The sequence below is a fragment of the Xenopus laevis genome, chromosome 9_10L, assembly GCF_017654675.1.
Source record: "Xenopus laevis strain J_2021 chromosome 9_10L, Xenopus_laevis_v10.1, whole genome shotgun sequence".
NCBI lineage: Eukaryota > Metazoa > Chordata > Amphibia > Anura > Pipidae > Xenopus > Xenopus laevis.
The window spans coordinates 1,876,389-1,889,334 of NC_054387.1; the positions used below are offsets into that span (position 1 = coordinate 1,876,389).

The 12,946-nt window shown below is 41.8% G+C and overlaps 1 protein-coding gene across 2 annotated transcripts in view; it reads right to left on the reverse strand.

Annotated features, from left to right (window-relative positions):
* thra.L (thyroid hormone receptor alpha L homeolog) overlaps positions 1–12,946 on the reverse strand; it is an 87,561-nt gene that overhangs the window by 12,815 nt on the left and 61,800 nt on the right. For both annotated transcript variants that reach the window (XM_018234145.2, XM_018234144.2), the window contains exon 3: positions 2,426–2,487. In XM_018234145.2, the coding sequence (XP_018089634.1) occupies positions 2,426–2,487 (62 nt within the window). The remainder of the gene's footprint in view (positions 1–2,425; positions 2,488–12,946) is intronic.

The following is a 12,946-nucleotide window of genomic DNA, read 5'->3' on the forward strand; positions in this document are numbered from 1 at the left end:
AGGGAGGAAGTTCATTATATCCCTAAGTGAGGGTCATTAAAAGATGGGCAGAACACTTTTTCCATAAAAGTCCTATTTATATGGTTTGGATTAAAGGAGAAGGAAAGCTACCAAGGCAGTTTACTGCCAAAAGATTAGCCACAACAGCTGTAGACACTGTCTCTGTTTGTTAAGGATAGCAGCTGCCATATTAGCTTGCTGTGATATCCTGTCTGAGTCTCTCCCTGCTCACTTATTGCTCTGGGCTCAGATTATAGCAGGGAGGGAGAAAGGAGCAAACTGAGCATGCTCAAGCCCTAGCCCTGGACGTTTAAGCAGGAAGTCTGATACAGAAGCCCATGAGTACACAATAGAAGGAAAGAAATGTGCTGTTTCTTTTGACAGAGGACTCAGATATTAATATTACACAAGTATTATTGTAGATGATATCCTTATACATGGAGCTTAGTGTTGTCATCAGTTATAATCAGCGCTTTGTGATGTAAGTGGTGTCACATGACATACTTTAACTGGTGTCATATCAAAATGAATACACAGCATGTCTCTAATGTAGAAGACCCTCTTGACTGCTGTTTGTAGCTGAGAAATATCCAGTCTACAGAGGCAGCTGCAATGGCTTAAAATTGTACATGGCTGAGATCATAGCACCCCCTCCCAGTCTGAGATACGGCTTGTGCATGACTGTGTGATATTGTGTGAAAATGTGGAATTAATAGCTGCAATGTTTATGAATGCTTACGGCTAGTGAAGACCAAGGCTTCCATCAGATGTGATGAGACAAAAACATGGTCAAGAGTGAGTATTGAGTACAACCATATCTAACAAAACAGAGCGCTGGTTTCATATTCTGAGTGTGTATAAATACCATAACCTCTCGGATGCCTTATGGAACATGGTTTCAGAAGACGGGAGGAGTAAGGGTTTTATTTTACAATGTAAAAAATGTTTTTTTTAATATAGTGAGACCTACTGGTAGATACATTAGATAAGTTTCAACTACACTTGTAGTTTAAACTTGATCCAAGGTTACCCCTTAGGAGTCACAAAGGAATATTTATTCCCCACCCTGAACTGGAGACAATGAGTTTTTTTGGAAGGGTTTTCACCATCACAATGTGATCATCATGTCTGGCAAAATGTCTAGTGATCCTACTGTTCAATCTGCTCAGTGGTTGGGAAGATTATATATAGGCAACATTAGGGTTATTATAAGAGTTGTTATTTAGGAAAAATGAGAAAGAGCTATCACACAGGTTATTTAATCAATATGATGAAAGAGGGACATCCTTTAGAACTACAGGAGCAACAGGAAGAATTGTTGGGAAAATTGGGACAGAAAAATAAGGTCATGAAAGGGAATGATTAATCCAAAGGAACGGTGATTTGTTCAATATGGTGTAACAGACAAATTATTTGGGGCCACCGGATGGATGAAAGAAGCTATAGGAGAAGTATGCGGGAGGCCCATATATCACAATTAGGCAGTTATAAGAAGGGATGAAATGCAGTAATCCCTAAAGTTAGAAGAAGGGTTATTGAATCAATAAGAGGAGACAGAGGGATTATACAGACGTATGAGGGGAGTTATATAAACAGCAGCAGGAATTGTGGGGACATAAACAATAGGCACAATCACAGGGGTGGTGGTATAGGAAGCAGTTTGACTCGGGGGTCTAGGAGAGTAATATAGGAAGAAGTGGTTTAGTGGTTAAAGGGAAACTACCCCCCTACTTATTTCCAAGCCCGGACTGGCAATCTTTGGGTTCTGGCAAATGCCAGAGGGGCTTCTATAAGGTCCCATAAACAGTCACTATTTAGTGGGCTGCTGGGGGCTGTTTCTGTCTGATTGGGCCTCTGTGTACCTCAAATACCAGGGCCTGTTTTAATTCTCAGTCCGGACCTGCTTATTTCTAACTAGTCTTCTCCCCACACAGGCTGGCCTGTCCCCTCCAACTTCATCATCTCCTCGGTTCTGCCCCCTTCCCCTGTACTCCAGAGCCACTCACTGGGGTAGGTGGCAAAGCACACTGTGGTTATTAAAGGGATACAGGATTATATAGTGAATTAAGTACCCCCTCTTGTAAAATATAAGGATATTATAAGTTACCGAGGAGTTTCATGACAATATAAAAGTACGAGGCTGAAGGCAGAGTTATACAGGTCATGGAACTCCGAGGTAACTTGTAATATCCTCATATTTTACAACTGGGGGTACTTTATTTATTATAATACCCAAGTTTCAGTGAGTCATGTGACAGAAATGACATCAGAACTCACCGTTTATTACTGATGACATCAGAACTCACCGTTTATAAGGATATAATTTACAAGATATTCATGGCTTTTGTGTATTAAAAAAAGATATATAGAATACCATGAGCATCTCTGTAGAAGATCTAGCACACTGGAGCAAATGACTACTTACCGGACATGCCGCTTTTTCCCATACATTGGCTGTTCTTTCTTTTTCGCTTCCCATCCGGCCACCTGTAAAAAGACAGAGAGACAGTGAGTGAGAACTTGAGTCTAAAATAATGATGTGGCCCCAGAGCCACAGGCAGTTATCAGTAGCACTTCTATATACTGTATATATGCAAATATGAAGCAGAAGCGGATGGACTTGAATGCAGTAATTGCCTAAATAGGGAATGGAATTCTGCTGGAAAGGAAAGTCCAGGTACCCTGATTTACATCATTTCCATTATACATGAAAAGAGAAAATATATATCCAGGGATTTGGCACATCCCACACATGAAATCGGATGGCACAATGGAGCTCTTGTGCTAAAACTGGCCAAATATGCCCCAAAGCAACTAATGAGCAAGTGGGAAAGCAAATCCCAGGGGTGACTGCTGGGGGTTATTGCATTAGCTCACTGAGAAAGGGGGAGATTTCATTTAATTTAATCACGTATCAGTCAGATATCTTTTGAAGGCAACAAAATCAAGACAAAAGGGTCTCCAAGCTTAAACCTTCCCTGACCTGTTGGTGGTTCTGCTGATAGTGCTGCCTGGATTATATCTAGTACAGGTAGGGGACCTGTTATCCAGAATGCTCAGGACCTGGGGTTTTACGGATAATGATCTTTCCATAATTTGGATCTTCATACCTTAAGTCTACTAGAAAATCATATAAACATGAAATAAAGCCAATAGGCTGGTTTTGCCTCCAATAAGGATTAATTATATCTTAGTTGGGATCAAGTACAGGTATGGGACCTGTTATCCCGAATGCTTGGGACCTGGGGTTTTCTGGTTAATGGATCTGTCTGTATTTTGGATCTTCACACCTTAAGTCTACTAGAAAATCATATAAACATTAAATAAAGCCAATAGGCTGGTTTTGCCTCCAGTAAAGATTAATTATATCTTAGTTGAGATCAAGTACAGGTATGGGACCTGTTATCCCGAATGCTTGGGACCTGGGGTTTTCTGGATAATGGATCTGTCTGTATTTTGGATCTTCATACCTTAAGTCTACTAGAAAATCATATAAACATGAAATAAACCCAATAGGCTGGTTTTGCTTCCAATAAGGATTACTTATATCGTAGTTGGGATCAAGTACAAGCGACTATTTTATTATTACACAGAAAAAGGAAATCATTTTTGAAAATGTGGATTATTTGGATAAAATGGAGTCTATGGGAGATGGCCTTTCTGTAATTCAGAGCGTTCCAGATAACGGATCCCATTCCAGTACAATTTCCTTTTTTGGCCCAGGTTAATCAGAGTTTAGCTCAAGCAGACTGGTCATTGCTTAATGCTTACAGGTGGCTATGGTTAGGTTACTGCTTTTGACAGATAAGCCTGGTTCTAGTTCAGCAGCTCCCCAGTCTGGAATTGTAGCAGCTATGTGGTTGCTAGGGATTTACCATAGCAATTAGGCAGTGGTTTGAATGACAGACAGGAATAAGAAAAGAAAAGAGGCTGAATACATAAGTGACAGAAAGTAACAATAACATTGTAGTCTCACAGAGCCATGATTATTGGCTGTCAGGGTCAGTGACCCCCATTTGAAAGCTGGAAAAAGGAGAAAGAGGAAGTCAAATAATTAAAAAGAAAAAAAAGATAATAAATATGAAATGAACAACTGAAAAGCTGCTAAGAAACTGAATACTGAATGTAAAAGTGAACTTCCCCTTTACAGGTACCATGAAGCCGGTGGCTCTGCTGCAGTTGTTTAGCCCCCTGGTGTCATTATACTGGAGGTGAGTTGTTGGAATTGAGCAACAGCCAATGAACTTTAATTTGCCTGCTGCTGCCAAAGATTTATATTCTTCAGATGACATTGTAATCCTGTTCTGTGCCAGAAGCATTAGCAAGATCTATTAAAACCACATCAACCGTTAATACACTGGACTCAATTTCTATTGGCTCTCTAATATCTAGCAAAGGTATTTAATGTGATAGTCTCCCAAAGTACATCATTATGTTAAAGGGGCAGCTCGCCTTTACGGTAACTTTTAGCGTTATTTGATGTTGACCGTGATATGCGGAGACAATTTTTTTGTTTTTAGTGGTTTTTGCTTCCTCGGCTCTCTAGTCTGGGATCTCAGCAGCTATCTGGTTTCCAGGGATACGTTTAATCTAGCAACCAGCGGGTTTTAATAAGAGACAGCCGGCTCCTCTGTGAAAAAGTAAAATTGTTACAATTTACTATGTGGGAGTGGGATGTCAAGTTCTCCAGTGGAACTAGTGGACCATAATGGGGACCAGTGGTGTAACTGCCAGGGGTGCAAAGGGTGTGTTCGCACCCGGGCCCATACCCCCATGGGACCCACTGGAGCCACGATAACGGTTATCGCTGGAGGCGGGGCAGGGGAAGATTTTACAGCTTGCACGATTCATAGGAAAGAGGGCCCAACAGGAGGGCCCAGGTGCCCATGCTGTACCAGGGCCCGCCGGTGAGTAGTTACGACACTGATGGGGACTTCTTCATTCCCTTCTTCTCTTTTTCCATTTTGCCAGTATCCCTCCCTTTCTCCTTCTTTGCCTGTCACTATTTCTCTGTGATGTTCCCGTTTCGCAGGGAAAGTGCTGCTCCATTCCTAAATATTCCCCTTTCATCTGCTCCACTTCATCTCTTGTTTTTATTTTTGCTACATCTGTAGGAAATCAGTTGTGTTTATGGCAGACCTGGCATTTGAAGCCATTCCAAACAGCCCAGTTCCAAAAATAATAATATTGTTGCCTTTCAAAATCTGCAACGCAGACCCAAACTCTCCGCGCCGGCTTAACTCTTAAACGACCGCCCACTTTTAGCCTTTTAAGCTCCGTCCACTGTTTATATAGAAGAAAGAAAGGTAAAGATCTAATTGGAAATAAATCCTGTACAATGGCCAATAAGCTCCTACGTATGCCCCTTTTCAAAACAGCCAATCAGAAGCATCATCAGGAGCATGCAGCCAATCAGACGAATGATTTATTATTATTATTTTTTGCTCTTGTTTATTCATGTGTGGCTTCCCATAACCATATTTTATTACTTATTAAGTACTCCATTGCATGTAGAATCCCGGTCATAAATCATGTCAGGGCTACTATTCGTTTGCCAGGAAGGAGGCAGCGGCATGCGATTACAGCAAATTACACATCATTATTACATCTCGCTCGCAGTTAAATGGAAAACCTTTTTGTTTTGAGACCCTATACCTTTAAAAGGACACTATCCAAAAACGAATAAGGGTTTTATGTGCGGTTAGAAACCCAATGCAGTAATGAGGAAAACAGAATATCACTGGAAAATGCATTTACGATATACGTAAAGCTTTTGCGTGTTTGGGCAGCGAATGCAATTGAAAACGGCATGTAGCTTTAAGAGACTGCTGCTACTTGCAGCAGTCTCAGGCAACATTCAAGTATTCTTTGTTTAAATTGAACACTTTGGGGTACGGCATTGCTGTATTGTGGATCTTTCTGGATAATGGGTTATAGACCTACTTATAGACGTCTCTATAACTCACAATCTGTTACATGAGGTTTTTTTTTTACCCCTTGGGTCCATGTTTAAGGAACACAGTAAAGAAGACACTTATGGAGTACAGGTATGGAGCCTGTTATCCAGATTGCTCGGGACTTGCTTGAGGATTTCTCGATAATGGATCTTTCCGTAATTTGGATCTCCATACCTTAATTCTACTGGAAAATCATGTAGACATTAAATTAACCCAATAGGCTGGTTTTGCTTCCAATTAGGGATGCACCGAATCCACTATTTTGGATTCAGCCGAACCCCCGAATCCTTTCAGCCGAATACCAATCCGGGGCGGGAAAGGGGAAGACATTTTTTAACTTCGTTGTTTTGTGACAAAAAGCCACGCAATTTCCATCCCTGCCCCTAATTTGCATATGCAAATTAGGATTCTGTTTGGCCGAATCCATATCCTGCTGAAAAAGGCCGAATCCTGGATTCGGTGCAATTCCTACTTAGGTATTGTTTTATTGTTACAGAGAAAAAGGAAATCATTTTTAAAATTTTGATTATTTGGATAAAATGGAGTCTATGGGCCTTTCAGTAATTCGGAGCTTTCTGGATAACTGGTTTCCGGATAACAGATGCAATAATGTATTTGGAAGCCCATCACGATGCTGAAGCCCCTGTTCCTTTATGAGCGAGCCATTCCAGATTTCTTAATATCTTCAAAGGGAGAGCAGACAGCAAGATTCAACATGCTCTCCACATTGCAGCGATAAGACAATTTAGCTGCTTGAATCAATAATAAAAGTGAAGTGAGATATTAAAAGAAGCACGGCACAGCATAGTGCAATACAGGCCGGCCCCTTATTGGTTGAGCAGCTCTGCTTGTGGGCTTGTGCCTGCCCACCACATCCTAGGAACATAGCAACACCCTTGAGAATGTGAGCTAAGGAGAAGGGTGTGTGTCTGTAAAACAGATGGATAAAGAAGGATAAAAGAAAGGGGGAAGAAATAGACAACGTTATAGACATATACTGGGTGGCGGAGGGTTAAAACAAATATACACCAGACTGAAAATAAGATACAAAAATCATTAAAAAAAGAAAAGTGAATGTCAAGAAGTGAAGGTGCAAAAGAGCTGCAACATAACGAATATATTTATTATTATTATTCCTCGTTTACAGAGATGACACATCATTCACACGAGTCTCTGCCCCAGTGGAGCTTACAATCCAAGGTCCCTACTGCATTCATATTCACAATGGTCAGTTATATTTCTGTACCCCTCCATATTCCCCTAGCGTTATATACAGATAAGTCATTTGGGAGACTGTCACTATAATCACAGCTATCACATCTCTCAGATTTAAATCAACTTTTAGTATGATTTATTAAGTCATATTCTGAGACAATTGGTTTTCTTTTTTCATCATTCGTTGTTTTTAAGTGATTAAGCTTTTTATTCAGCAGCTCTCCAGTTTGCCGTTTCAGCAATATGGTTGCTATGGTCCCAATTACCCTAGCAACCATGCTGTGGTTTGAATAAGTGACCGGAATATGAAAAGGAGAGGTATAAAGCAATAAAAAATAGCAATACCAGCCTTACATTTGTTTTGTTTTTTAGATAGGGTCAGTGACCCCCATTTGAAAGAGTCAGAAGAAGAAGGCAAATAATTCAGAAAATATAAAAAAGAAAAAATGGGCAGTTGATTTAGACATTCTATCACATAATAAAAGCTAACGTAAAGGTAAATCTCCCCTTTAACACCCTGGGGACCTAGCGCATTAATTATTTTCAGAAAAACCACAAATTCCGTCAGTCCCGTCAGTTGGAAACACTGGAAGTGTTGTTGCATTTGCAGAAGATATTACAGTTACGGGCTGTAAAAACACATGATGATGATCTCAAGTTTGCCATGAGCTGGCCCATCGCATTGCCAGAACCCATGGTTCTAGGGAGGGACTCTCTTGCTAAAAATGCTTCCATGGAACAATGCAGCCAAGTCCAAGCCCCACCGGGCCACCAGGAGGGAGTGTAGAGCCACAGCCAGTGGGATGAACCATGACACTAGATCCAGTGTTTATATGTGACAGTTTTCTATATATTATATTCAATTATATTATATATATTATTACTAGGGATGCATCGAATTCAGGATTTGGTTCGGGATTCGGCCTTTTTCAGCAGGATTCGGCCGAATCCTTCTGCCCGGCCGAACCGAATTTGCATATGCAAATTAGGGGTGGGGAGGGAAACCGCGTGACTTTTTGGGGAAGGAAGTAAAAAATGTTTTCGCCTTCCCACCTCTAATTTACATATGCAAATTAGCATTCAGTTTGATATTCTGCCAAATCTTTTGCGGGGAATTCGGTGGTTTGGCTGTATCCGAAATAGTGCATTCGGTGCATCCCTATATTATAAGTGCTGCCATACTGCAGAAATAATACCCCATGACACTTCAGTATTAATCACAGTTATATTTTATGATCTAAGCGTGATAATGCAAGTTCACCATGCAGATAATTTCCTTTAATACCGTGCCAAAAAGCTTACTGGACCGTGCCAGGGAGTAAAGAACAGTTACTGGGCAGAGTTAACAGAATAATTAACACTTCCCCATGCACTGGTATTTTTGCATTCTTGCCGCATAGCGGGTCAAGGGCAGCGGCGCAACCCCATGCATGGACCTTGCTATCGCAATCAGCATCTGTTGCCCTAGCAACCAGGATCAGCTTAGCAACAGAATCATCGGAGGACCGGGGAAATAAGTGACATGGTAGTGATTACTCAGCATGCCTGACACAGCACATGCCTTAACCACAAGCGTGTATTCTTCTACATGTATTAACCGGGCTTAATGTGTATATATTTATCAAGGATCCCCACGGGGACCCAAACATTAGATGCAAATGATATACACAAAACACAAAGAGGTAAATCATTCCCTATATAATACACAAGGTCTTAATTGTAACCATTACCTGGTGAAATGCCACCCGCAGGAGGACAGACATACATTCCAGGCAGACACGGGTCTGTTCACCTTTGAATTAACTGTTAGTATGATGTAGAGAGGGATATTCTGAGACAATTTGCAATTGGTTTTCATTTTTTATTATTTGTGGTTTTTGATTTTTTATTCAGCAGCTCTCCAGTTTGCAATTACTACCGTCTGGTTGCTAGGATCCAAACTGCCCTAGCAACCATGCATTGATTTGAATAAGAGACTAGAATATGAATAGGAGAGGCCTACATAGAAAGATAAGTACTGAAAAGCAGCACCAACTATACATTTGTAGCCTTTCAGAGCATTTGTTGTTTAAATGGGGTCAGTGACCCCATTTGAAAGCTGGAAAGGGTCAGAAGAAGAAGGCAAATTATTAAAACGATTAAAAATAGATAATGAAGACCAATTGAAAAGTTGCTTAGCCATTCTATAACATACTAAAACTTTTCACAAGTCCCTGTGATTTGCAGATGGAACAGCGACCCTTTACAGGTATATAAAGTACATCTCTTCTCTAATCCTTTTTGGGGGTCTTTGTTGGCCTTTAATATGCATGAAATCTGAACGGAAAGAAACATTGAATGCACGCTGAGATTAATAATAATAAATGCACGATATTATTCCGTATGCCTAATTCTATAGTGGGTAGATTAGAGGCAATTCAGCAATGTAAAAAGGGCATTTGGCAGTGCTTATGAAAACGTGGCACACACATAATCACATATATATATATATCTATACAGGCATAAGGTTGGACATTTCCACAAGTGTACTGCTCAGAGACAAGAAGAGAAATTCAGCTTACAAGTAAAAAATAAATTGACCTTTTCTACTTAAAGCGGAGCTGACTAGCAACTAAATATATCTGCTCAGGATGAGGAACCCACACACACATATATGTATAATAAATGCAAAATGCCTCCATATCCATGGCAATAAATAGCTGCACAAGCCTTACATACATTCATTAGGAAGAAGCAATAAAGAGAGATATATATGGAAAAGCACAGAGCCATCAGTCTTCCAAGCAAGGCAATATCCGAGGCCTGGTTGTGATTACAAAGGGCCCAGCCATTTTGTTGTAGGGGCAGTGAGAACCCAATGAGCTAATAAGGGAGCACAATAAGAACTAAAACAACCTCAACAAGACGCAAGGGCTTCAGCCATTATGTAGTAGTGATTATAAGGCCACCCAATTATGTCATAAAATCACAGAGCAATAAATGCCGCTAGTAAATACCTGCACATAATGTGGGTGGGGACTGGGGGAACCATTTTGTTAAAACAAGAGTTAATAACTCTAAATATTTGCAGGTTTTACTTGTTTTAGCTTGAGGAATCAGCTGCCAATATCTGACAAACCATTATACTTTAGGATTCAGTGCCCAGTCTGATGATGTGAGGTAAAATTTACCTCAGAATTTAGTCATTTATGGCACAGGCCCTGCAGTGAGGTAAAATGAATGTGACACTTGTAGATAAGCAGGGGATATTTATGACAGCTAGGCCTGTGATGTTCCCCTTGTCTCAGCCTCACTTTGTGGCCCTGTTGAATGCAGTGCTGACAGTAAGGAAGGTCTAGTGAGCTATAATGAGGTGACAGGGCCTGTAGTAAATAACAGTGACTGTCCCAGATATGAACGGGCTTCTACTGAGGTGAACGACTTGAAGTGAATTAGAGTAAGTGGAACAGTGAGTTCTAATGTGGAAACACTGATCAATGCTTGTAGCTAGGCTCAGCACCCTGCAAGGCCTCACAGACAGCACACCTAGTCAGCTCTGCTTCTTGGATTCCAAACAGCCCATAGAAACAAGAGTTAAGAACTCGAAATATTTGCATCGTTTTTAACAGTGAATAATAGTGACTGTCCCAGATATGAACGGGCTTCTACTGAGGTAAAAGAAGTGAACTGGAGTAAGTTGAGTTGTAGTGAGGAAAGACTTGGGGGCAGAGAAGTGCCGAGGCCTGCAGGTAGGCTCAGCTATGCGGAAGCAGCAATAACTCACATACTATACAACAGGGAGCGGCCCAATGGAATGGCCTTGTGTTGTGTGAGGATAAACTGTACATACATTCACACACTCGCTCACAAAACGTATCAAAGGTTGTATGGGGTAAGGCAAACTCTTTCACTTGCTCCTCATAAAGATAAAAGCAGAGTGGGCTGATCACAAGAGCCTCCTGTTTGTGTGACGGTGTAGCCGGGGCAGGGAGCGCCACAATCATGACACGCACTACATGCACACAGTACCACACAGTACCACACAGTACCATAGAGTATCACACAGTACCACAGAGTATCACACAGTACCATAGAGTACCACACAGCACTATAGAGTATCACACAGTACCACACAGTACTTCAGAGTACCATAGAGTACCACACAGTACCACAGAGTATCACACAGTACTTCAGAGTACCATAGAGTAGCACACAGTACTATAGAGTACCACACAGTACTTCAGAGTACCATAGAGTACCACACAGTACTATAGAGTACCACACAGTACCACAGAGTACCACACAGTACTTCAGAGTACCATAGAGTAGCACACAGTACACTTGGTATGGCTCGCACGCTATACATTTATATACATTTATTATGTCAGGGCGTGAGCTCGCAGGGACGACTTGCACTAACAAGCCCAACACATTAACCCCACACATGCCGGGCAGATGTTTAGTGTTCAGCGCTGTAGGGGTTAAGTCAAGAATGGAGACCCCTCCGTGAAGATGCCCCCCTCCCCCAGTGGTAAAGTACAAGCTGTACCAGACAGGGGCCTGGGCAATTTGCCAGCACTTGAGGTCTTCCCAGTTCATGGCTCCGAGCCAAAGCTGCATCCCGACACCTGAAATATCTCCCCCCCCCCATATACACCACCAACTCCCTCCCAATGACAGGGAGGGGACCTGCACGAAATCAGAGGCGAGGCAGTCACGGGACATGGAGCCTGGGGATAAACATCCGTCTCCTGCCTGACCTGAAAGGCCAAACACCTCTCCCTTTTGCCTCCACTTCTCTCCGCTAATCAGATTGTCAGCTCTTGGCAGTCAGAGCAGAAAGAAGAGAAAGCCTTTAAAGGGCACTGGTGATCAGAAGGGGAACAGAGGTGCCACGGACACTGAGCCCTAACTTTGTTTTCTATGTAGAACATCAATTGAAGTTATTGAAAGAATGTGCGGGGTGTATACTTGCTCCTGCCACTACCGCTGGTACCCATTGCAGCCATGATTACGAAAGCTTAGAACCTTACACAAGTTACTGGGCCCCAAAGCAAAATCTGTTTAGGGTCCCCAACTAAACTTTTGGATTAGGATATTTTTTTAGATTTTTTTCTAATTGGTCAATGGGCCCCCACAGCAGTCACAAGTCTCACTTCCTATGCCCCCCTCTTTAGTTATGGACAATATGAAGTCAGTGATACCCTGTGGTGCCCAGACACTGCTCTGCTACCACTACAACTCCCATGATTCTCAGTGAAAGCCATCTCCTGGTGCTGCTAGCTGCAGTCCAATCAGAACTGGATAAACGCAGTCTCCGACGAGCAGCGGCCATTTTGCTATTTGTCAGCTTGTACATGTTGTTTACACTGTAAGCCTTTGAAAAATGTGCTTTGCAGATAATCACAACATTGTGCAAAGAGAGAGAGAGAACACACACGCCGTCACAAACACACCATTCACTGGCAGGCACACGGGTCATTTAGTGACAAACACACAGCCGCCACACAAGACACACATTAACCCCGAGCTCAGGTCATAATGTGATTCCTGTAAATGCGTTGCCTGGTACAGTATGTGCATTATTTATATACTGATAGGTCACCGGATAAGCAGCGCATATGGCTGAGCGTGGGGAAGGGCTGCTCTGGATACAACATCCCTGTACAATAACACAACCATTGCACTCACAAACACCTGCCGTGTAACAAACAGACATTTTGCAGGAATAATCAAAGCCAGCCTCGCTGTGCACATCAAAAACTGATAATGAAACTGACAGTTGGACATTGACA